This window comes from Ptychodera flava, chromosome 8 (genome assembly GCF_041260155.1).
Source record: "Ptychodera flava strain L36383 chromosome 8, AS_Pfla_20210202, whole genome shotgun sequence".
Lineage (NCBI taxonomy): Eukaryota > Metazoa > Hemichordata > Enteropneusta > Ptychoderidae > Ptychodera > Ptychodera flava.
Window position 1 is genome coordinate 23,784,279 of NC_091935.1, and position 25,320 is coordinate 23,809,598.

Consider the following 25,320-nt stretch of genomic DNA (forward strand, 5'->3'; position numbering starts at 1 on the left):
CATCAAAAACTACTTTCTTTCTCTCTCCCTGCTAACATTTTTGCTAAAATCTGTCTCAGAATCAAATTGCTGTGCCAAATGTCATGAAAGTTGGAGTACACATTTACAAAGTAAAATTCAGATTCTACTAACGTTTTGTATTTTGGATGAAATTAGTTGTAATTTCAATAATAATTCTCTTTCACCCTGCTAAATTTGTGAAGTGTGGGAGAAATATAATTTGTGATTTGGAAAAACTTACTGTCATGGAAATGGCAATGAATTTGAAAATTTGATACAAATATCAGCTCAGGATAATTAATTATCCAATGTCTTGTAGGCATGATATTACCTATAGCATCTTTAAGGAAAAACCCTACATGTAGAAACAGGACATTGTAGGTACTTTCACTATTGCGTCAACATAGAAACTGAAAACTGTTGATAAAATTTGTAATTTGCATGAGCTATGTCATTGGACTGGACTGTGTTCATCTATGAGCCGTGCGATTTGCATATTAATTAGTAGATCTTGGTCAAAATATTTACGAAGGAGCATGCTAGACAGTTCCTGTATAGAAATGAGACATTTCCCATGGTTTGGAAAGGACATGGACAACGTCAATCATGTGAAACCTCTAGAACACACTAACTCCCAATTTGTTTTCAGAATTGTTCATTGATTATTCTACAATGGACAGAGTACACAGCACAATAAATTACCCACAATTCTCTTTGATTTGTATCCATGAAGGTTACTTTTCTAAAAACTTTTTCAGTTCTGCATGTAAGCACTAATGTTCAGCATCAGAATAATTGTTAAATAATATCCAGTAAAAGTACGTTTAGAAATTTCAACAAAAGTTTCAAAATAACCATTAAACAACCATGGAAGTCATGTTCTGTAGGTACTACAAATGCCATACTTTTTAGGCAGCAAGTTATGACGAACTGAAGGGGTCATTCTCTGAGAAAACTAAAAATGCAAATTTCTTTTGTCATTTCCATTGGAAAAATTCAATATCCTTTTGTTTCAAAAAACAGGTGCAACTGGTCTCCCTACTTTCCATCACATTATTCTGTATGGCTGAAGACACAATCAGTGGAAAATTTTACAAAAATGCTATCTCCTCTCTCAGTCTTGCATAATTTTCCAAATCATTTGAAATGAGAATTGAGAAGAATGGTGTTCTTAAAAGTACGTTTGAATTTGAATTTGTCTACACATGGGAGACCTGAAAGACTTCTCTGGGGAATCTCTGAGGATACAAATCGCAATGAATTATGGGAAATTTACAGTACTGTGGAGTATGTATACAGTACGCATCTGTACATTTCAGCTATGATGGTGACATAATTTGATCAAAAGAATGCTGGAATCAAAAATCACTTTTTAACTTAACCATTTATTAAATAATTCTTACAAATGTCTTTATTCTGTAAATAAAGTGTAAAATTACATACAGTGCAGACAAAAATTTTTCTCTGACTTTTCCTGTACAGTATAAAGTCTATAAATATGCAAAAGTAAAAGTGACTAGTCAACTCTGTGTTTTTTTGAAGAATTTGTCCTGTGCATTTTCTGGTTGTGTCCATAAACAGGGTTCATACGACAAAACTAAATCACCCCTTTCGTTTGTTGGATGTATTGACTGGCAAAATCTACCTTCTATTCTATGAACTGAAATGATATGCATGAATATGGAATAAATACGATGAGCATTTACATCATTGCAAAAGTCTAACCCTAGTCTGAAAGCGATATTATCCTTAACATTTCTTGCACCTTGATTTCAATCACGTAACGTGATACATAATCATTTTCTCTATCCTACTTGATAAACTACAAGCGGTGACATCACAGATTAGAACAGCAAATCATAGTGACCTGCCCATTGATATTCAAATGTGTCAATTTGCATATCATAATTTTTGCAACAAAGTATCTAACTATGTCTATGCTAATGGCACACAATTTGAAATTCTAATGCAGCTATGAATATTACTATGCATCTATTTATAGGCTAAGCTTTATATTTGTAAGCTATGCTTGTAGCATGGCCAGTATACAATAAATACAGGTGTGTTTTGGGAAATTAAAATATTCATCAGCTTGTACTATGTCAGTATGATCTAAATTCACAAATAAATTGAAAAGAAACTATGTGAGGAAAAAAAAATTTACATTTCAAACACAAAATAAGTGTCGTATGCAATTATCATATACGTCATGTTTGACAGGGAGTTGTACTTTAAGAACATATGGCACAAACAGAATTGATCTACAAAATTGAAAATTGGAGTATAAAATAGATTATAATCCTAGTAAAAGACAATTATCTGTCAAATTTTCCAAACTGAATTTTTACACTGGTTGCAGCAAGCCATCCATTGGGCGCTATTCAATCATAAATCATAAAAGATGTGTTTACAAATTCTCTTGACGCAAGGTCTTAATCACAGGGTAGAAATATGACAGGTGCTTTAAAACATATCCAAACCCTTCGTTTCACTTCATTAACCCTGAGGTGCTATAGACAGAGCTTGTCTGTATTCTGTTTTACTTGTTAAAAACTACCAAAAGACAGGTCGTAGTAGAAATCAGGTGATCAATCCAACAAAGTTGTGTACATGTCTTGTAGTATGGTAGAATGCAAGTAGGAAATTGAAGGCACACAAGATGGTGACCAAACTGAAAAATTTAATACCAAGAATCTGGAGATTGATCAGATAAAATAGAGACACCAATGTTGAGTAATGTGAACAGGTTCAACGGTAAAGGTAAAATAGAATTATACTAATGCAGAGAATGGAAGACATAATGTGAATTTCTTGATGGACTATGATTCGGTGGTATGGTACCAGCTGCCCGATGGATTTACATCATATGGTTTAGATACCACGGCAAACTGATACAGAAATGAAAAATCAATAAATTTAACACACAGAATAGATTGATGGTTTACAAAATGGGTGTATAAATTAAAATTAGTGTACGCAATAAAGTGAAATGTCAAAAAGCCAAAGACAAATATAATCATTTTTGAAAAGCAGTTTGGTCAGACTAGTTTATTGCCACTTCTTGATACACAATTGTGCTAACCTGAATGGTAGCAAAAGTAATCTACCAAGCAAATATGCAAATACAGTGAGATCCCGTGTTTCATCCTGTGGGACTCTTCACATCTTAATCACAATAACAAATCTTCAACACACATAACAAACATCACTGTCTCATACAAAATTGTCAAAAATCTAACATAATGCCGAAAAAAAGAACCAAATCAAGAAATATAAATTTTCAAGTAGGTATTTGACTTCTTCACGATTAAAACCCGGCTGAATGTACATGAGAACTGGAGAGATGAAGTATTGTTTCCACAATCCATGACAACATCAACTTGGCTTATGACTAAAATACTATCCATCACGAATCTTCAATACATTGGTATTTTGTGATAGCCATTTTACAATTTTGTCTTTAGGAGAATAATGTTCAACAAAGATGTCATGGAGAAAGGTTTCTTCATTTCTTACCTCTACAGTGGAAATTACAACACAACTGTCAAAAATGTATTATAACGGAAGATAAAAAGTCTGGATTTTGAAAAATAGACATAATTTTAAATTTGTAAATGACGATTCCTTCACGCCCCTGTCAATATTAGCTACACTGTTTGTATCTATTCTACATACAAAAGCAGAAACTGGTGAAGTTCAAGAGCAAAGGTATTCTTTGTAATCAAGCTGTTAATTATTCAAAGACAAGTGGCAACAATGCGCCCCTTACTATGTTTGAGAATCACAGTCAGGATCTTGAGTGACTCATCTCTAAATAAAGAACTAAACATACTAAAACAATGTGATTAGAATAATCAGGTATAAGTAACTGACTGCTAGGCAGTCACACTAGTGGATCAGGAAGACAGCAGATTGGTGCACCATGATGAACAGAGTTCAACAGGCATGGAGAAGACAAGTTCATGATGATGTCATAGCTGACAAGGGAAGGTAAACGCCTACTGTGTTCAAGTGCACAGAGACAGGATAGCATGGGCAACTGAACGGCTGTGTTATGGTTCTATAGGAGATTTCACTGTCACTGGGCACAATGGGTGTCTGATTCCATACTCATTGATGAGGAAGGGGTAGACTGCCATGCTGTGGTGTCCCTAGGCAGAGGATACCCATATGCCATGCTGAAGGGTTACTGGGTGGAGGAGGGTACTCACATGCATCGTTGAGGGGATATCGCAGGGATGGCGGCGATTTTGAATTTCAAATATCGGTAAATATTGGGTAATGAGTTTCTCTACTACAAAAATTGCACAGTGACCCCCGATTTTTATTCTTTATTTGAAAGAGAATGGTTGAAAATTTGCTTTAGAAAAGTTCGAGCAAAAAGTATAAGTTTTTCATATTTAGGGTGCTATAAATACCTTAAATACACCAATCTACAGCAGGGGGCAAGATAACAGCATAGGGACAAACTATTTGTTCATTAAACTGAACTAAAAATTTGCCAAATTGATATAAGATCTCTTCATTGATTCAGAAAAAAAAATTGTAAATATAAGCTTGCTGATAACAGTGTCATATGTCTGACAGCTTTGAACAATTTGCCAAATCAGGCAGTTCAAAATATTTAGAGTTGCAATGGCCACTACACTAACAAAAGCAAAATACAAAATTGGCTGATTGTCATGGCAACATACCACAGTGTCATGCAGATTGTCATGGCAACACTCATCAGACTTACTGTCATAAACACATCAATTGTATCATCGATGGTCTGAATTGGCAAGAAATAACATCCACTTTGAAAAAACATCCAAAACATCTACTTGACTTGAAAAAACGATTCTGAAAATAAAGAGCATTGTGCTACTGAAACCAACTATTTTTGGTTGTACCCAAACCAAAACGTAAACTACCGGTATAACAGAGAAAACTTCTATAGAAAGTGCGTTTTTTTTTGTCTCTCCTGATTGGTCTACCAAGAAGGTCAAAGATCACCAGGCCAACATGGTGTTTTTGACACCAAAGTTGGTTGTCTTGTGTCGGATAAATAAATCATTGTGCAAGAGGGTGAATTGTGGACAGGGCAAAAATGGGTATTGCTGTATAAACTGGTCAGATTTCTCTTTGCTTTCTCAACAAAGCCACTTAAAACTGGTGAATTTCGAAAAAGATAACCAGTTGTAAAACTCGTATCAAGCCTGAATTCAATGGACTCGGAATCCTCAAAAATCTTTGTTGGATAACAAAATATGGACGATAAGCTTGAACTTGAGTCATATAAACTGTGATAAAACACTCATGGAATTACCTTTACACAAAAAAGGAAAATATACATTATCAGCATTCTGATTTTGAAAACCAACTAAAATGGGACTTTATTACACTTACAAACGACAGCAGCCCCGGTGTGTGGTGATTTTACTAAAATCACCTTACAGGAAATCTGACAATCAATTAGAGAAGGACGGGATATTAATTAATTAATGAATGTACTCTATTTTGGACCAGAAAGGTAATGCATACCGACATACAATGGTATGTGGATGTCATTTTGTAACTCATGAAGTTGTCAGCATCATGTAGTGCTTTCGCCAGTCTCAACGTTTTTAACAAGGAGAGGTTCGGAGCTTCCAAAGTTATCTGTAGTGACTGTGTGTAAGGCAACATCATTCTGATTGTCATTTAAATGAGTCCCATTGTCTGCTGGGTTGCCATTGGTTGCCGCCGTCCCTGCAGGGGCGTCTCCTCCACTCAGCTTATTCTGTTCTGCTTCCTTCTCCTTTTCTTCAGCTTTCTTCTTCTTGTGCTTCTTCTTCTTCTTGTGTTTTTTGTGTTCTTTTCTGTTCCCTGCCTCCTTGGCCGCCTCCGTCATCATCTGCAATTCGTCCATGGGAATGACCACGTCCTGTGCCGACTCCACCGGGGTCAACGCCACACCACCCAGTGAAGTCGCCGCGGTGGTGGTCACAATGCCAGCGCCTGACGTATTATCTGTCGGTGAAGACGGCGCTCGAAAGTTATTGACAACTGTTATCCTGGCATCGTTATCAAGCGGTATGTTGAGTCCTCCATTGTCTAGTGGGGGCATCTGATCACAGTGTTTTCTAGTTTCATTATCCTGTTGGCTACTGTTGCTTGCTTCCTCTTGAAGACCCACATGAAAGAGATTCTTCTCGGAGCCTTCGTTAATTTCCTTCTCCTCCATTGATCCTGGAGAACAGAAAAACACAACCAGTCAGCCAAGTGATCATGGATACTACTCACACACAAGATCCAGCCACACATTTTATTGAAATCAATGCATTGCCAAAATATAAGATGCACTTCATGAAGTTGAAATTTACAACCAAAACTGTGAGTTGATGAAATCTGACGATACAAAGACATATTTTTAACACAGAAGCACAGTAGACATGACAGATTGATGTTAAAAAAGTCAGTTTAATCAAAAAGATAGAGAAAGAGATTAAGTTAGTCATAGTACTTCTTGATGTTCTGTACTAAAATGACATAAAACGTCCTTTTTTCTTTGATGAAGAACGTTTCATTTGAAGTCCATACTCAATAATCATTGACACTGGTAAAAATTTACCGCAAAAACACCCCGCTACGACATATTCCAGGAACCATCTTGGCTGCTGCGTTTAAGGAACAGTAGCTGTCACTTTTGATGATTATTTTTCCCTTTTTGTTTTGTATGTGAATTGTACTTTCTTGTTCTACTCCGACCCCAAAGTTTGTTGAGATAAACGGTATTCTGATTGTTTTAAAGCATGCACATGTTAAAAACTACATTCTTATTGTTGAAAATTGACTTCTGGTCCGGATTAAAATTCATATGTAAACAACAATAGTGCATTTCACACGTACAGGCACTGTATCTACAAGCTACATTGTAGGTGTTGCAACATTTTGAGGAGTAGAACAAGAAACTAAATAGAGAAAAAATAAGTTCATCTGCCAAGTTTATCTGTAACTACTGAGTCAAGTTGGCAGTGAGGCATATAACACGTCCCATATGTTGCATTTCATTGAAGATTTTTCAATCCCAGGTTCTCGCATATGTGGAGTTCTCCTCCCAGTCAAACACTTGGCTAGTACGAAGTTTGATTTCTATAACATTAATACACAAACTGATCTCAACCTTTTGTCACATTTTGCTAATCCTGCAAACAGAGTTTATACAAGCGTTTGATTGACGGTCGGTTCAAATCACCAACGGTCATTGATTCCCCACCACAAATGCTCGAATTTCCTAAAAAATTGTCTTCCAGTCACATTAGACTTTGAATATAAACGCACAGAGTTCAATTGGCAGCAACTTCACGCTGACTGCTTGGCAGTCTGTCTGCGTTTTTGCAGCTGGGGAAAACTAAAAAGTGGCATTTTCTGGAGCATGTGCCCGCGTGTTGCCTGTTTGGTGTCCACTTACACATTGAACGCTGTCAGAGCTTTTTGTGTCCTTTTATAAGGGAGGCTCCGCCTTTAAGTCCCTCTGGCTGAGTTTTCAAATGACTGCTCCTAATTGCACCTTTGCTATCTACAATTACTTTACCCGATGTACCTTACAGAAACTTATTTATCAGATGTATGCAGGTTTTACTGAAAGACTGAAATGTGACAAAATGCTTCATAACCACTGAATAAAAAGAAGCGAACAAAGCATGATGTACGGAAAGTAGATGGGAGAGTAGTTCAATCTTTAAAACACCAGGCAGCATGCATTAGAGTAGAGTATCATCAAACATAGCAAAGGCACTGGATGTAACCTGTGTCATGATTTGGAGTTCTCACCGTACACACTTGTGTCATGCTACGACATGCTACGAGAATGCATGGACAGATCAAGTATATACACATTGACCTTCGCATGACAAAATAGTGCATGCCAATGAACCAGGCACTTTTCACACATCCAAAAGCAGATGAATTGTGGTATAATGTCAGGACCAATAATATAAACTTGATCACATGTACACATGTGCAAGGTTGAGAACTCTGATCACCACAGGCAATTACTTACACTACAGCGTTATCACCAGTCGCTCCAGCATTTGTGAGTAAATCAGGGGAAAATAGCATACAGTTGAATACGCAGTACTGGTCATAGCATATAAACATGCATAAACTCAAAGCATGCAGCTGGAATGCATTCCATTCTTTGAAAATCAAAAATTTTGGCAAGTTTTGTCCAGTTCACCAACAAACCCATGATACAGCCCTCTTATTAAAGGTTAGCATAATCTAGGTGTCAGTACACTTTAATGATAGAGTTAACATTTACAACCACAAATGTTAAACCATTTGAGCTCTCTTGCTGGTTAGACAGAAAAAAAAAGCACTTCCTTGTATATTTTATCACACTTGACAGTGACAACTTCCGATTAATAAACATAATGACATTAGTTAAGGTAATTTATTTGTAAACCGTTATCCTGCCAAGTTCATATTTCACCATCAGGTCAAGTTTGTTGAAACTATTGAATTACAAAATGTCCCACAGCTTGCATTTTAACTAAGAATTGAATATTTGAAGGCCCCTGAAAACATACCCACTGTAAACAATTATTTTACAGACTAAAGCTGTTATACAGTTGAGTGGGTGAATATGTGTTTGGTTTGGCTCAATGCCGCTTTTTACTGACTTGGCCAATGGCGAAATAGGGAATAATACTGTCTGGCGGGAAAAGGATTAAATTAGAAAAGATACATTTGAAAAGATTTTAGGGGTACATTTTAAAATGACAGCACCTTCAGCCATTGATTTACCAGTTTATAGCTAGAAGATGAAGTACGTTAAATGAATGATTTTGCAAAATGTTGGAGATGTAACATTTTAGGGATATCCTTGGTATATTTTTGCAATTATGCCACCACAGAATGTTCACTGCTTAAGCTGAATTCAGAGTACACTAAAGGGGATAAAATGCTGGCACATGGGGAAAGCTTTCTAAAAAATAAACTGATTGGTGGGTTTAACTCTGAGCATTTAGATCTGACGTATTATCAGTTGTCAAACTGGCGGTCAACACTGCATGAAGACAGCAGTGATATGGTTGGTAAATTCAGCATGAGTTGGAATTTAAATCCTGACTTTTTTCATGATGGTACAGGAAAGGAAAGGCATCACACTGTCAGAGGGGTGGAGAGATGGAGGGACAAAGACTGACTTTGGTACCAACCTGGTAATGAGATCTTCCTACAGCTGAGGTCGTCACTTCTTTCGTCTAATGACAGCTTCTTCTCTTTGTTGTCCTTGTCGTCCATCACGATCTGATTGACGTCTGGTAGGAGCTTGCGATTGGCTGGCTCGTTGCTAGTAATTTGATTGGCGTCAGCTTTTATGTCCCCATTGGACAGCTGGGGTGTGATGTTCTTGTCTCTGTCCACAACCCACCATGTTCTCATGATACCTTTACCCTGGGGCAATTAAAAATTGATATGCATAAAGGTTTGTTCTCTTGGAAGGAAAAAATTGGAAAGGAAATGAAAGAACAGAAAAACAATGCTGATCAGTATATTAATGTATTTTCCAAAGAGGGATTGTTGAGAAGAAATCATCTGCTCTTAAAAAAAAATTGTGAACTGTCAGAACTTAAAGTTATCATAAGATGTGTGTATCCATTATACTGAAGCAACATTTCTGATCTCAAAATATTTCAGATGCTTTCACCTTTTCACCACCATGGTTTGGCCCAAACCCATTGCTGTCAATGGGGAGTGTGGACCTGTTTACAGGGAATTGGGGATGAACTGGTTAAAAGTATTATCTTTAGCTTATGACTATTGCAAATATATTGCATACATGTTATGGTGGTGGTGGTTGGGGAGCCTCTCCTGGAAGATGACCATAAAATTCCACATGAACAGCTTGAAAGCAGCAACTATATACAAACCTTGATTGGCATTTCACCTCTACAGGCCACCTTGAAACAACCCATTCTCTTCAGATACGTCACACAGGCTTCGCTTGCCTGGATTTTCAGGGCTGCAATTCCAAACACAAATTTCAAACAAGTTTATTCAAAATTCATGCACAGTTTCCACTGTGAAATTGTAACAAGCTGGGGTTTTTTCTGTACTGGACTAATAATTCTAAGGCTTTGAAAACTTTATTGTAAGTTCTTAAATTTTGTGAAAAAGTAAAAATGAGTTTTGCACTATACGACTTCACTTCGAGGCACGAACTTAACTATGACAGATGGACAGTACACATTTCAAAACATACCTTGACAGAATAGTTTGTATTTTGAGTAACATTGGTATTAAAATGAACAATAATTTGTCCAGAAAAGGAAAACTGTGTTGTTTTGCGACAGATTTAAAGAGATGGATCTTTACCTTCCCCAGTAGACTCCATTCTGGATGCTGTGTTGACTGTGTCACCAAATAGACAGTACCTGGGCATCTTCAGACCAACCACACCAGCCACAACTGATCCTGTGTTTGGGTGAATGTGGAAAATGATATACTCGAGGCAATCAATGGTTGGTTTGAGTGGTGTACGAAAATGGCCATCAGTGTGATACGTAAACAAAATTGGTATAACCGTAGACAAGTGTTATAAATTAGAAAAGACCAGTGATATGAAATACAGCTTTGTATTTCAGCAGGTTGTAATGAAAGACACATGTGTAATGAAGAGGTACGTATATACTGTCAGTGTATATATCTGAATTTCTTTGTCAGGTCTATGTAAAGGAAATGGAAACACAACATCAGCAAAAAGCAAAATTGCAGGCAAAAAAAGACAAGCAGACTGACCTGAGTGAATGCCTGCCCTGATCTTCAGGTTGGTGTCAGGTTTATGCGGAATGACAAAAGTTTCACAGACTTTGACCAAGTCCAGGGCCATGCTGGCAACCTCATGGGCATGCATGTGTCCGTTTCTATTGGGCACACCGGAGACACACATATCTTCCAGGAAAAATACACAACAATTATAAAAATACCAATTAGAAAAATACAGAATGACATACAATTTAAATACACTATGTGTGTACCTAGATAATTTACACTTGGCAAACCTCTGTTCTCCATTGAATTTTAAATCCACCGAAACTGTTTGCTTTCTGTTGAATCTCATTTGGAATATGCCTTTTTAAGTTTTTGAGACCCAGATGTAGCTGTAAAAATTCATATTCTCAATGGGACAAAGTTGTACAGGTACTGTAGATTTAATTTTGGTGATATTTTTACATCACATACTTACATGCATCTCCAATGGTTTCAACTTTGTATACATCATAGCTATCGATGATAGAATCAAAGGTTACATAGAGTTTATTGAGTAAGGCAACCACTTCATACGGTGTGCTGGCTCCAGATATTGAGGTAAAACCTACAATATCACTGGAAAAGACAAACCAAAAAGTCATTGTAAAACAGTGTTTCACTCCATCGAAAGAAATTTTTTGTTTTCCTTCAGACCTTGAATGGTATGTTCGGGGGTTGGTCTCTATGTGATGTCAAGGCTGGGTCTCTAGGGTCAGGGTTCAAAGGGTTAAAATAGGTTTGTCAAAAGAGGGGCTGACACTCCCAGTGCAAAAATCAGCGAAAAAACACACTTTGTTGATAATTCAAAAATTTACAGTACACATTCATGTGAAGAGGAGAATGTTTTCCTTTCAGTGGTATTTAAAAATTTCTAAGATTTTGCTATCTCTGGTGCATTTAAACTGTAAAGTTTAATTTGCAATGACCAAATCAGTGGTGGTCCAAGGTTCAGAACAATAATATTTAACTTGGACCAGTGGTTGTGAGATTCCTCTTCGACCGATGAAATATTCCACAACTTTAGGGGACATTGACACATTGCCCAACCCTGCTTCAACTTCAAGATGCTTACCTGAAAAATATGGTGCATTCATTGAATGTCTCCGCTGTTGCACTTTTCCCCTGTCTGAGTTCATCGGCCACTGGCTTTGGAAGCATGCCTGTGTGAAGCAAACACTTTGTTAGTCTACAGATACAAGCATATTTCTACATAGTATGAACATTTACAATGACTGCTCAACACAAAGATGTCTGATAGTATCTTGATCAATTCAACATACAGAAAAGGAAACTGTTATACCTTGACTAACTAGATCCGTCCAGATGTTTCACTGTTACATTCAAGTTTTATCACTTTCATAGTAAAAATTACTTTCAAAACTTACTGTAAAGGAGTCTGTCTGTTTTCTGTTTCTCCAAGACCAGATCCTGGGTTCTTTCAGCTACCAGCACTTCTAGATGTTTGGAGTACTTCTCCATCAGCTGCATCATCATGTCAACTGGGCTGGATTTGTTTGGATTGATGCGATGCAGCGTTTGCTTGATGCTGGAGAATGACGGCCGGTTGTACGGATCACTATCCCAGCACTTTTTAATCAACTATAATGGAGGAACAAAAATCAAAAGCACCATGAAAATTGTTTTTCAAAACAATGACAAGATCTTCCCGGTGATGAAAATATTCATCAATGATTGATGGAGCTGCATTTTAGTTTCAAAATTTCAGAATTGTGAGAATGAGTGACCAATTTTTTCTTGGCAAGCACTGCTGAATGGCGCCCTCTTGAGGCAGTTTGAACAGTGCTCTGGACAAATGTTTTCAACATGTTTCTGGGCCTCAATTACGCTCAACAAAAAATTTGCTTTTACAAGACAATCAAAATTCATAAAATCAGGATACATGATCCTTTGTAAAATCTGCACAAAAAAAACTGAAATTTTTGAGTAAAAGAGTTTTGTGAGCACCAAAAGATTAAAACTCTTCACGTTGAATGAAATCGATTATTTTCACAAAGAATTCTTGGTCAGACAAGAAATAGTACTGTAGTTTTAAACAATACGGAATATAACATGCTGTAAACTTATTATATGAAAACAAATAAATACATAATTAAATGTATAACACATATCATTTCTTTTCATATATGAAGCAATGGACACTTTCATGACTGTTTGTCATTAATACTTTCCAGCATTCTGGTATTCATACAAAGTTGAAACTAATCGACCAACCTCTAGATATTCCTTTGGACATGGGCATAGTTCCTCATTATTACCACTACCACTGCCTGTATCTGTAAAGTCCGGTAGCTCCGGACGCCATGTGCCGTCCATCAGATCCAAGTCATCCGACGAACAGGGTTCATTCCTTGCAGCTACTTCCACCAATATGATGGCAAAACTATGAGTTTCAAAAAAAGATCAAATCATGATTTAGGAATATCACGTAGCCTCCCTGAAATGAAGATGCATCACTGAACACTCTGCAATTTAATGACATCCTTCCTGTTATGTATAATGGTGGCGCCCTTTCTCAGTGGTATCTGTAAAGTTAGTCTGCACAAACACATTATCTGATTGATCATAGATAAAATATCTGCTCTTTTTTTCCTGCTTTGTAGACATAAACATAGCAAAGTTGAAAGGTCACTGTTGGTGATCGTGACTGAAAGTTTGTAAGCACAGGGAATGTTTAGAAAGCACACACATTCTCAAATGCCTGTCATATATATACAAGATCATTACGTTTTGATTTTATCGTTTCATCAAAGTGCTCATTTGACAAAATAAGAGAGTTCAATTGAAGTTGACTTTTATTTATTTTCTTAATTTTCATTCACTGACCTATATATATCTGTTGTTGGCTGATAGATGGCATTTCCATCTTGCAGCGCCTCCGGTGGCAGATACACCTTTACCATTTGTTTCTGGTATGTCTCTTCATACTCATCATCATCAGCCTCTTCCATTCTGTATTTCTTTAACCATAATCTGTGAGGTAAAAGGTCACAAATGGTCATGCCCTGTGACCCCTGACTCTACAACATGAACATGTATACTGTGAGGTAATGAAAATTGAATTCATTCCGTATATCTTTAGATATTTCACTGAATTCCCTCCGGAGGGGCCTACGTCAACTGACAACCTGTGTGTACGTCTGGCCCTACAGCATGAACATGTACGGTACTGTGAGGCTCTGTAAATCTTGTGAATGCTTTAGGGTTTGTTGATAAAATTCACAGTTGTGGAATGTGTTATTTTACACAGTGTACATACCACAGTTGAAATACCCACAACAACAAAATAAATAACATGGTGGGCCAAATTTTTGGTGGTACAAGGTGGCAAGAAACAGAATACAAGATCACTGAGATTTTTCTTTACGATTACCCTTACTTTATACCTGGAGTTTCTACACGTTTTCACATAGCCTTTGAGTGAGTAGTTATATCGGTGACCCGAAGCCCTGATAGAATTATCATAGTTACATGTACGGGGTCCATAAACTCAAAGTCACATAAAATTCAATGAATTTTCATAGACATTTTGAGGTCCAAACTACCATTTTCCAGATATTATTTTCACAACATATAATTTTTATATACTCATTTTTTCAATATCACTACTCATCATTTTGTCATTTTTTAATATTGTAGTTGGATAAATAAATTTGCTGGGAGGCTTTTGACATTCAAGGACTTTCTAAGAGCATACGAAAGGTCACTGTCCTCACCTGACACTTTGACGACCCATCTGTCGTCTATGATACAGTTGTTTGACTTGAGATGGCCGTGTGCTAGTTTGTGGTGGTGCAGGTATGCCATGGCACGTGATATGTCTGCACAAAATGAAAACCTGAAGAGAGATTGCACAAGAAATTATTGTTGATATTTGCTATCAGTTGTTTTGTTTTCTTTATGGCCATTACAGATTGTGTGTATTCAATTCTAGCTGGGTGTGGATAAAAGACACAAATAGACCACATGACAATGAGAAAAGAAGTGATTTTTTTCTGAAAGTTCCAAGTTACTATCAAATTTTACAAAGCTGTGACAGTTCTTGAAATAACAAACAATAATAGATAGCTCAGAAATTTAGCCTATAATGAACAGATGACTGTCAATAATACAATGGTACAACCATAAATTTTCATTTAAACTGTAATTTTTCCCACCAAAATTTTAAACCAAAATCTTACCAATTTTCATGGATCTTTCTGCAAATTTTTCGATAATTTTGGACCAAATGGACATCACATTGCCTTCAGTTTTCTATCAAAATTTTGATAGAAATATGAAAAACATTTGACTTGGTTTCTATTTTATGAAAGAGACAAAAATTGATGTTAGCGCTCAAAGGGTTAAAATGTTTCAGTACACATTTGATAAATATAAAAGAAATAACTTAACTGCAGACAAATAGAAAGACTGCATATGATCTTTACTCAAATTCTTCAAATTGGTTCGTAAAACAAAACTTTGATTCTTGTTGCCTTCCTGAAATATTTATAATGTCACTGCAGTGCATGTCTTACACTTGGTGGGCCAGTGATCAGCTCATTAACCATCGGAATTTGTGATCTGTCTTTATTTATGTAGGACACTGTACATGTTGGGAACAGCATTTTTCTTGTTAGCTGATTCAGTGCACTACTAAATATAAGACATTCCACTCAAACCTCAAATCTGACTGTTTCTGTTCAATGAACTAAAATCATCGCTGCAGTTTTTTCCAATTTCCATTACCCTACATGTTGGCATGATTATTTTTTCACACTTGTAAATTTTTACAGAAGACCACAGGATCTTCGCGATAAGAAATATCTACAAGATGCACTCCATCGTCTTAACAGAATACACTCATCATGTACAGAACACATGCGGAATAAATTTTCAGAAGTATTTGAAAGGAATTTTGTTTTGCTGTGTTTTTGTCAACATAGTTCACCATCTACCAGATCAAAGTGATGTAGGAGTTTGATTTATGTCGATCTTGTCTGTCTGTGCGTGTAAAGATTTACATCCCAGTCAGAGAAGTAGATTTATGAAGCCTGTACCGCAATGTTCGTGAATCTATAGTACGGGCACCATTCTACTCATTGGTGGGCATATCCTATGCACTGAACTTTTGCTGGATATTTTCCAGGTATTAGAGAAGAAATGTGATGTCATTTTAGCCAATAAATTCACAGCCAAGTTGCAATGCCTTACAAAAGACAGCATGATAAAACTACATTTCATCAATGTTTGTTACATATTCAGGGCTCGTATAATATTTGCACAGTAAATATCTCTTTATATGTAATTTAGGATAGAAATTTAGTGATTTGCTTTCCTAGGCTGAAACTAGTCAAGTCGCCTTCAACTCACCTGAATCCCCAGTTGAGTGGAATATCATCATTCAGCAAGACGTCGTTGAGGCTTCCCTTGGGGCAATACTCAGTACAGATGTAGATGTCTGGCATTTCGATGCAACCGCCGATGAACTTGCAAAGATTAGGATGGCTCAGATCCCTGGTAGGAGGAAGGACATGACAAACATCATCACTTGTACGTGATTTTAAGTAATCATCATTATCAATGTAAAATGTACCTTGGGGACAGATATTCAGACTCTCAAACTTTTACAAACATTTCACACATACCTGACTTGCTTGACTTCTTTGCGGATGGATTTGGTGAGAGAGAACGCCATCTTTTGGACTTTCTTGATAGCAATGGTCTGCCCTTTGCTGTGGGGGAAAAAGGAAATTTTAAAATGATTACAATACTGATTTATTTTTGTTGAATTTTGTGCTGTGATCATCCTCCATTGTACATGTCAGTTGTGCATTTGATGGATAACATACTTGAAGCATGGGTCAGAATTCCAAAGCTAGCATGGCTGACCTATTACAGAGACTTTGCTGATGACGGTAGCTGAGGTTTACTGTACTTTTGCTGCCAAGCAGAGCAGTGGAAAGCTTCGGCAATGAATGAAGTGAAAAGATCTCTTCATGAACCAGCTGTTGTTTAAATGTTGCAACAAAATTGCAAGATATTTTTATGTCAATATAAGTCTTATCAAATGTAATTACCAGTAATAAGGAAAATTACGTTGTGGTTGTTTTCCACGTATATCAGTACTGTTCAATGTTTCATAACAGATTGAAAATGCTGGTTGATTTTACCTGTGTGCCCCAGTACATATTTTGAAGCGTGTGAAAAACCTAAGCTTAACCTGAAGTCCCAACATATGCCAAGGCAATCAAAAGGAAAGCAAAACATTTCAGAGTTGTTTCCGATTCTATTTAATGTTGCAGAACTGAAGAGATAAAAGCACTGACTTGGAATACCAGTCCTTTTTGAAGCTCAATAATTTTTCCATGATTATTCACCCTTTGACATTTTTATAGATCCATAAAAAGCTTGATAGTGATATCCACACATAAATCCCGGAATGCTGGTGATTGCATTACAGTTTGAGAAGGAAGTGAAAAGTCCACAGTGTAATTCATCCTTTTTGAATGACTCTTTCAATTAAAAAGAAAACAACAATTTTCAGCCAGTCGGAAATCATGCACGTGATTTACGAGACGATGAAGGCATTGATCACTGGCGCTAAAGAGAAAGTGAAATAAAAGTTGGGCAGATGATGACCACAGATGTCATCTACGAATCAAATTATGGATGATTAATGGCAAACTTTTGCTGACTGTAGTGACATCGATACAATCTGTGCAAACACTTCAGCAGTGTCTGCATGGATTGCTCAGTGAATGAATGAATGTGAGAAAACAAAAAGTTGACTGCCTGGTACAAACATAACCATAGATCTAACATACTTAGTCTTAATTCCTGGGAAGCATTTCGAGAATCGTGTCACTGACACAATGACAAGGGTTTGGCTTTTCAATTCAGATATGTGAGCTGAATGTACAGATATGCCAAAAAAATTTGTGCAAGTGTTGTTCAAACACTGAGATCAGTTAAAAGCTCAGTGGCATGGAGAATTTGTTCAATCATTTATAAAATATCCATGGATGAACTACATCTTTCTACCTTAAACAATTTTGTGGACAAACTTGGAAGTTTCTACTATTGCCTCTTTCCTCTTCAAATTCTTCAGCTAACATAGACTAAGGTAGAATGTGCCTATGGGACAGATATTCAGACTAAAATTCTTTTTTGGTCTACCACTTGTTGAGGCTTATTTGGAAGCTCTTGGAGTACGTGAAGTTTAAACTGGCTCAGTTTTGTGAAAATCAGGAATTTCTATTTCCCCCACAGAGATAACAAAAGGATGGCGGCCATTTTGAATTTCAAATATCAGTAAATGTTTAAGTTTTTCAAGTATCAAAATTTGCAAAGTGACCACTGATTTTCATTCTTGATTTTGAAAGAGAATGGTTGAAAGTTTGCTAGGGGAAAATTTGAGCAAAAGTTCAAGTCTTTTCATTTTTCAGGCGCAAACTACCTTAATTGAGTGGATTATCAGATTATCAAAATGTCAAATATTGCGATCAAATTTCAACCAGATCTAGAACAGATGAACTTACTAGATTCCGGTCTGGGTAAAGATTTGTTTCTGTTGAGCTGCCATTGCCATACCGGCTCCACTGCTGCCAGTTTCTGTCATCTTGTCAACACTCTTCTGTACACTGATGACACTGCCCATGAATCCTCGAATTCCAGTGTCTGCGGAGACGATGAAAAAAACCAAATCTGGTGAGTTTCCATGGCATAGAAGAGAAGTCATCCCACTATTGGACAATTTCAAGGGACATGCGCTATCAGACATGCTTTATAGCAGTTTCTTTTATTTGTCAGAATTTGTCACATAAACTATGTTTTTTGAATAATATGACGGCAATCTGTGTTTTATTTGTCTCATTATAAATGAGGAGCATTTTGATTTATTTTATCAGGTACGCAGAGCAATACTGTTATCATCCTATGTGTTCAAGCTCTGTCCACAATAAAACCCTTCAAATTAAACAGATATTGTGACAGTGCACATATAACTCGATAATATGAGCACATTCATTGAAATAGAAACCTTTTTTTTTAGTGTATTGTTGTGTCTCTAATGTCACACACCAGGTATTTCCAACTCTTGGGCATATTTCAAAGTTCTACCAGAAAAGATAGGATGGTAGACATCATGATTTGTCACTCACCAGGTTGAATATCATCGTAGACAATGATCCAACTCTCATCCCATAGCATCTTCTGTTGTTTGATGTAGAAATACTAGAGGGAGATGACAATGGAAAACAGGATGTCAGATAATCAGAAACAAAACGACAGACACAAACTTTAATAATTTAGATACAATGTTACATATATTGCGACATGGAAACCAATGCACTGTCCTGCTTTCTCGCATACAAGCAGTCATGTGACATGGTGTTGACTAATGACCAGCGACTCAGTACTGAGCAACATTACAAAATAAAAACGATTGCCATTTCCCTTCCGCAGACCTTACATTCTTCTGTTGAATTCTTTTTTTTGCAGAGTTTTTCATTTAAGAATCTGGTGGAATAACTCTTTGACGTATGTTACGGCTATTTTTCTGCATATCCATTGACTGCTCTGATTGAAATGATGCTGACTTTTGGTGTGTTTTGGACGCCACTGATCAAAGAAACTTACAATGACGCAGAAAATGCAGAAAAAGTAATATTCTATAGTCACCGGTATTATTTAAGACAAGAGCATTTTTTCGAAACTGTACTATCTTGTCTCCAGGTACATGCACTATGTATTACAAGACATGGCAATGTTCCTGGTATAAAATGAATGTACAATACTTTATGTGTTGAATAGTGCATGTGAACACAAGGTATACTGAAAGCTTCCACAGAACACAGAAACACGGACTCTGACGGCATTTCATCCAGTGCATTCACAGTGATAACAGCAGAGATGAAACTATAGTGAGATTGCTGGCAGTGAAGTTGGTGCTTTTAGATATGAATTTATCAGTGAGGTGATGATGTGAAGAGAATGTTACTGCTGTAACCCCTGCCTAGGTAACGAAAGTTTCCTGAATTTGTCAGACATAATTATAGGGTTGAAGGTCAATAATAATCTTACCCAAATTCCCAAGGTTAGGGTAAAACCAGAGTTTAAAACAACAGGAAGGCCCTTTGACAGTTTCGTCACCACTTCTGAGATTCAAAGTTCGACTATACCATTCATTTTAACCCTTTGAGCGCTAAAGTCAATTTTTGTTGCCCCTATAAAATATACCTCAGTAAATTTTTGTCAGGTTTTTACCAAAATTTTGAAAAAAAAACTGTAGCTGATGAAATATTGTGCTCATTTGGTCCAAAATTATTAGAAAAATAAAGGAAAAGTTCATAAAAATTGGTAAAACGTTGCACTAAAATTTTGGTGGGAAAATATACAGCACTTAAAGGGTTAATAAAGTTAAACTACATGCCGAAAGGAATTGTGCAAATATAAATGTAACACTGAAATCTCCAACTACCATGGTTTTCTGTTATTGTTGCTATGGTGATGACCCCATAAGTACCAGGATGAGTGCCCTCACCAGGGGTCAATTGAAGGTGAAGGTGTAAGTGTGCAGGAAGTATGGTGAACATGATTTGTTCACATGTTCTTACCATGTGGTGACCCTTATGAAGGAGATGTATGATAAAGTGAATGACACACGTGATTAGGTTTATGTTAGCAAAAAGGAAAAAGAGAATTATGAAATAAATTAACTGTTAGTACAAATATCATTATTTTAGAAAGATCAATTGAAAAAAAACAGAATTCAGAGATGTGGAAAATGTTAGAAAGTACTGGTAGGTATTGATGTTCATGTTCAAAAATTTCACAAACAGAAAAAAGTGAAGTGTTTCTAGTACATCACAGACTGTTTATTTTTAAATTTGTTTGAAAAAAATTGAGTTGAAAATATAACAGCATTTCAAGAGAAACAGGAGAAATGTGATGAATGCCATCCATTCAAACTTGAGATGTAGAGCTTATTTAATATGGAGTGAGATTAAGGCTTAACCTGTGTACTGTTAATGAAGGAAAGAATTTCGCCAGCAAAACAGCTCCCTCTAGAGTCAAGAATGAGCATAGATGTAACAGAGCGATTATACTCACCAAAATCACAGCAATAAAAACAAAGATTACGAGAATACAGGCCATGGCAATACCAGCAATTTCTGCAGGTTTCAGCGGACAGGAACCGCAGTCCTTTGGACAAACCTCGCAATCTTCTCCTCGATCACTCTCACATTTGTCATTTCCGCACACTGTGAAAAGCAGGAGGGAAAAGTATAGAATAACGTCAATGCTTAATCCACCAAAAGGAAGGATAGTATAGATGACAATTGTAAGTCCATCAAATTGAAAGAAAGAATATGTTTGTCAATGTAAATACACGCCAAATGACAAACGGAAAGAAAGTATTAATGTGTAAATTCACTGAAAGGAAACCAGAAGATGGACTTCCATTCATATCAATATACCATATACCCATCCCTATCTGAGTGACCCATTTCATGGATACGGAATGGCTTTAACAGACATCAGTTTATAAATGAAAATGTCCTCTCCCAGTCTTTTATACATTTCCACTCATCCCTGTAATAAATTTAACCCTGCTAATTCCTTATTTTCCTTTTGTAACTCTGGCAAAATCTAAAAGAGGGAACGTATTTTTAGTAATCATAACAATGTTATCTAATAAAGCTAAATTAATAACCGCCCTCCACTGCATTATTCTGATGACTGATGCCTACCCATCACTATTCGTGTTGACAATTGTGGAAATTAGCTCACTGTACGTGGCGCGTACTGCTCGATAACCCTTTACAGTTGAAGTGAATGCAATTGACTAAATGTTTGAAATTGTTAGTTAGCATACAGAAATGTTGATGAAATTTCAGTGTTTTGATATGTGTACTATTTCAATGGGAAAAATGTTGACTGCTTGCACCTGTTATTTACAGATTAGCCAAATTGTTTGTACAGTTAAAGATAACATGACAAGTGAGATTTCAGAGAGATGTTCACGGGCTCCCTCTCTCTCTCTCTCTCTCTCTCTCTCTCTCTAACACAAAATATCTTTACTTAAATTCAGATTTCACAGATTAAGTTAAGATTAAACTACTCTAATTTAGCAGTGTTTGAGGTATAATTTATGAAGCACCCACGTCCTTACGATATGTGATAAATGTCTGCATGTGGTTGGCTCTGCCGATATTCAAGCTATCTTTTGGTATGTGACCTAAGCATCTCCCAGTAAAGAGCTCACAGTTATCTTACAGCGAACGTTTTCAGAGAAAATTACTTTGACAAAGTTGTAACACATACCCAATCTTCTTTCATTGAGAAAATTGTTATAAAACAGACTAAAACAACTATTCTATGATACATTTTATTTCATTTGTCAAAAAAAAGGCATTTCTTTGCATATACCTGTGACACAGTATACCAGTATATGTTTTGGATATTACCAACCACATGTGAAATAGATGAGCCAAAAATAGAAAGAAAAAAAAAGATCAACCTATTTAGCCAAATGAATATTATCACTTACATATGACAGAACTGAATACTAATCGTTGGCTACTTTAACCTTTGACCCTCATAACTCATGTTTCATTCCTAAAATATCAAATCCTTTCATTCCTGGACATTAACCCAGACCGCTGTGAATTCAAAAACTGTCTTGACATTTTTAAACAGCCATGGACAGCTTGGCACTTGAACTGCAAGAAATGTTTAAAGAACATTGAAGTGACCTAGATCTGTGTCCTGCAGACTGTAAAACTTGATTAAGTCCGTTGGTCAACTTGATGACCACTGATCTGGTTTGTTTCAAATCAGGGTAGTATGCAATCAGACAATTAAGACAAGCTGGCAGTTTTTCACCGCTGTTTGTTGTTTTCACAGCATCAGAGAGGCGGCGTTTATCCAAAAGAAATGCGAAATTTATACGATTTTTCAGAACAGGCTCAGTTGATTTGTAGGTTTTATTTTGAGCTGAAAGTCCTTTTTCAAGTTCACTTTCATGTTTTCCTACAACTGAATGGGCAAACAAGTCACGCACATTACCAGTAATAGAAAGACGGCACTGACCGTGAGTCAGTACCCCATATGATAATAGAATGTGCAGGCAGTATCTCATCAGCTCTAATTGGTAGACAAGACTATATAAATCAAGTTATGTGTTTCCAATTTAGAAAAGTACATCAGATGTATACTATAGGGCAGGTTATTTTGAGATTCACAAGCTCAGTAGAAGTCCTGGATCAATCTTGAATACAGATTTCAGTTTTATTTATCTGGCAGCGGAGTAGGGGTGATGAAATGTTTTAAAGCCTTGTGATACGGTATACTAATTCTGCTGGCTATCTTCAAGCATAGACTCTCGCTCTCGGGTCTATATGCTTCAACTCACTAATGAAGTACGCTTTACTGAGCAAGCCAAACAATTATCTTGTAATTAGGAGATAATTAGGTTTTCCACTCATGAATACAGCAGGTTGTATCCTTTAACGTTTTTGTGGATTTTTTTGGCGTCAGAATATCTGATCAAAATTTGCAAAATGACATGCTTTCATCCTATTACCCTATTACGATCAGAATTATGCTTCATTCTAACAGCAAACTCATCCATGAGTCTTGAATATTCAATTTTAACCACACAGACTACGTCACGGGTTCCTCCTACATATTAAACGTATGAATATTTCAATTCATATGCAAATTATCTAACTTTATTGCTGTGATGTGTTGATTATGATCTTTTACTATGACTGGTGTACAGCTGTTGTTTTTTTGGTTTGTGTTTTCCAGTTTCAAATTTACTGACATACTTTAGAAGTCCTGAAGTGACCTACAAAGCAGTTGATATATCGGCAACATGTTACTGGGTTTTGTCAGAACGACTTTCAAACATATCTACCACATCTCTGGGATAAAGGATTGATGCAGCATTACCATGACAACTAATGATAACACAGATGTGATGTGGGGAAATGAAAATCACATCCGTTTTGTAGAAAGCACAAAAAAAAAAGGTATACTAGGTTTCCTAGTGGACTTTTGTATCTTTTTTGTCAGCCAAATGTAAGATAAAACATCAACTCTGATGAGTAAAAGAACCACAAACAGACTGCATTCATGCATATGAAGCCTGGGTGAAACGCATAAGTAATTGTGAGGTCAAAGTTCATATCAGATGGACATGATGACATTTCACTGCTAGCATTGTAACCTGCATATCATGGCCAGCGGTTTACCACTTGTCAGCAGTGTTAATTCTTAATTAAATGGGCTGAATCGATATCCAGAAAGTTTTGTAAATGAAGCATATATGCAAAGATATAGATAAAGTTGTAGTACTGGTATTTACAACATGGCTGAACCCAAATATCAATAATTTAAAAGAGAGTAGCCTTGACAATGAAAAGTGTATGAACTGGTGTGCCCTACATCTGATGATCCCATCACGTTGAAATTCAAATGTCATCTTGTGGTTTGAAGCTCACATGCACATATACACGTAACGTTTCCTAGGTGAAAATGTGTCAATACTTTGATTTAATCATTGTCTTTTCAGGTGAAGCGTCAATCCAACAACAGCCATGAAAGGTAGCTCAGTCAACAATTTGTAGCTAGCCAACATTGCTTTTCATAAACTGAAAAGACCTTTAGGATTTTCATTTCAATTCTGAATGCCTATATGCACCCACCAAAAACATGTTATTCAAATTCACTACAATGTGACTGGTGGAAAAGTGTTTTGTCCGACTGAAAAGACTGAGAATCGCTGAACAAACCGTGGGGGTTTTGTTGAATAGATTTGATTACCAGATACACCATGGGACTGCTTGAACAGACGATGGCGTGCTGACCAGACTATCTGTGCCTCCCCGTGGGCAAATGAAAGATCTACAGATAATCTATAACAACAGCCAAATGCATGCTCTGAACACTGTCAGGCTCTCGATCAAGAATATGTTTTTTTTGTAAATTTGTGCTTTTGATGTCTGAGCTACCTCCGTTAATTGTTACGTTCTTCTGATCTTACTTATGCAGTGGAGACCGTCATTTTTTTTCCACACTGTTGGCAATACTTTGACCAGACTTGTGCTGACTGTATGCATGACAAATTGGGAAAATTGCCATGGGAACAGGATGTCAACATTGAGCTATCCTGGGTCAACCGACTTTTATGAATGTTGACAGTGATGAAATAAAGCTGTATTGCAGGGTTCTCCCAGGAACCATTCAATCACAGGTCCACACGCATACCTATTAAATTCACAGGTACCATAGAGACTCCCTCAATAGATTACTTTGTCTATAATTGTCCCTACGAGTCAAAACATACAAAAATTCTACAAAAAAACAGTCAAATTAGAGGCACGGCAAAAGCATAAAATTTATTCAAGATAATTTAATTTCAGAGATTTTTTACAAGTTTAGACACCAGGAAACTGATTAAATGGCCAGTGTTTTAGTATTTAAGTTGTATCCAGTGTCTTTAAGGTAGAACGCGCCTCGGGGACAGATATTCGGACT

At 36.6% G+C, this 25,320-nt stretch overlaps 2 protein-coding genes across 2 annotated transcripts in view; both read right to left on the reverse strand.

Moving 5' to 3' along the window:
• Window positions 1-4,859: 4,859 nt before the first annotated feature.
• LOC139138834 (atrial natriuretic peptide receptor 2-like) overlaps window positions 4,860-25,320 on the reverse strand; it is an 88,753-nt gene continuing 68,292 nt past the window's right edge. The window contains exons 6-21 of the mRNA XM_070707382.1: window positions 20,887-21,038; window positions 18,936-19,008; window positions 18,315-18,453; window positions 16,422-16,508; window positions 16,147-16,290; window positions 14,511-14,632; window positions 13,621-13,767; window positions 13,009-13,177; window positions 12,162-12,375; window positions 11,849-11,936; window positions 11,213-11,352; window positions 10,765-10,917; window positions 10,342-10,440; window positions 9,897-9,988; window positions 9,183-9,420; window positions 4,860-6,210 (exon numbers count right to left, since the gene is read on the reverse strand). Of these exons, the coding sequence (XP_070563483.1) occupies window positions 5,576-6,210; window positions 9,183-9,420; window positions 9,897-9,988; window positions 10,342-10,440; window positions 10,765-10,917; window positions 11,213-11,352; window positions 11,849-11,936; window positions 12,162-12,375; window positions 13,009-13,177; window positions 13,621-13,767; window positions 14,511-14,530 (1,995 nt within the window). The 5' untranslated portion in view covers window positions 14,531-14,632; window positions 16,147-16,290; window positions 16,422-16,508; ... (1 more) ...; window positions 18,936-19,008; window positions 20,887-21,038 and the 3' untranslated portion in view covers window positions 4,860-5,575. The remainder of the gene's footprint in view (window positions 6,211-9,182; window positions 9,421-9,896; window positions 9,989-10,341; window positions 10,441-10,764; window positions 10,918-11,212; window positions 11,353-11,848; window positions 11,937-12,161; window positions 12,376-13,008; window positions 13,178-13,620; window positions 13,768-14,510; window positions 14,633-16,146; window positions 16,291-16,421; window positions 16,509-18,314; window positions 18,454-18,935; window positions 19,009-20,886; window positions 21,039-25,320) is intronic.
• LOC139138029 (uncharacterized) overlaps window positions 14,725-25,320 on the reverse strand; it is a 78,372-nt gene continuing 67,776 nt past the window's right edge. Inside the window, exons 5-10 of the mRNA XM_070706250.1 lie at window positions 20,887-21,038; window positions 18,936-19,008; window positions 18,315-18,453; window positions 16,422-16,508; window positions 16,147-16,290; window positions 14,725-14,728 (exon numbers count right to left, since the gene is read on the reverse strand). Of these exons, the coding sequence (XP_070562351.1) occupies window positions 14,725-14,728; window positions 16,147-16,290; window positions 16,422-16,508; window positions 18,315-18,453; window positions 18,936-19,008; window positions 20,887-21,038 (599 nt within the window). The remainder of the gene's footprint in view (window positions 14,729-16,146; window positions 16,291-16,421; window positions 16,509-18,314; window positions 18,454-18,935; window positions 19,009-20,886; window positions 21,039-25,320) is intronic.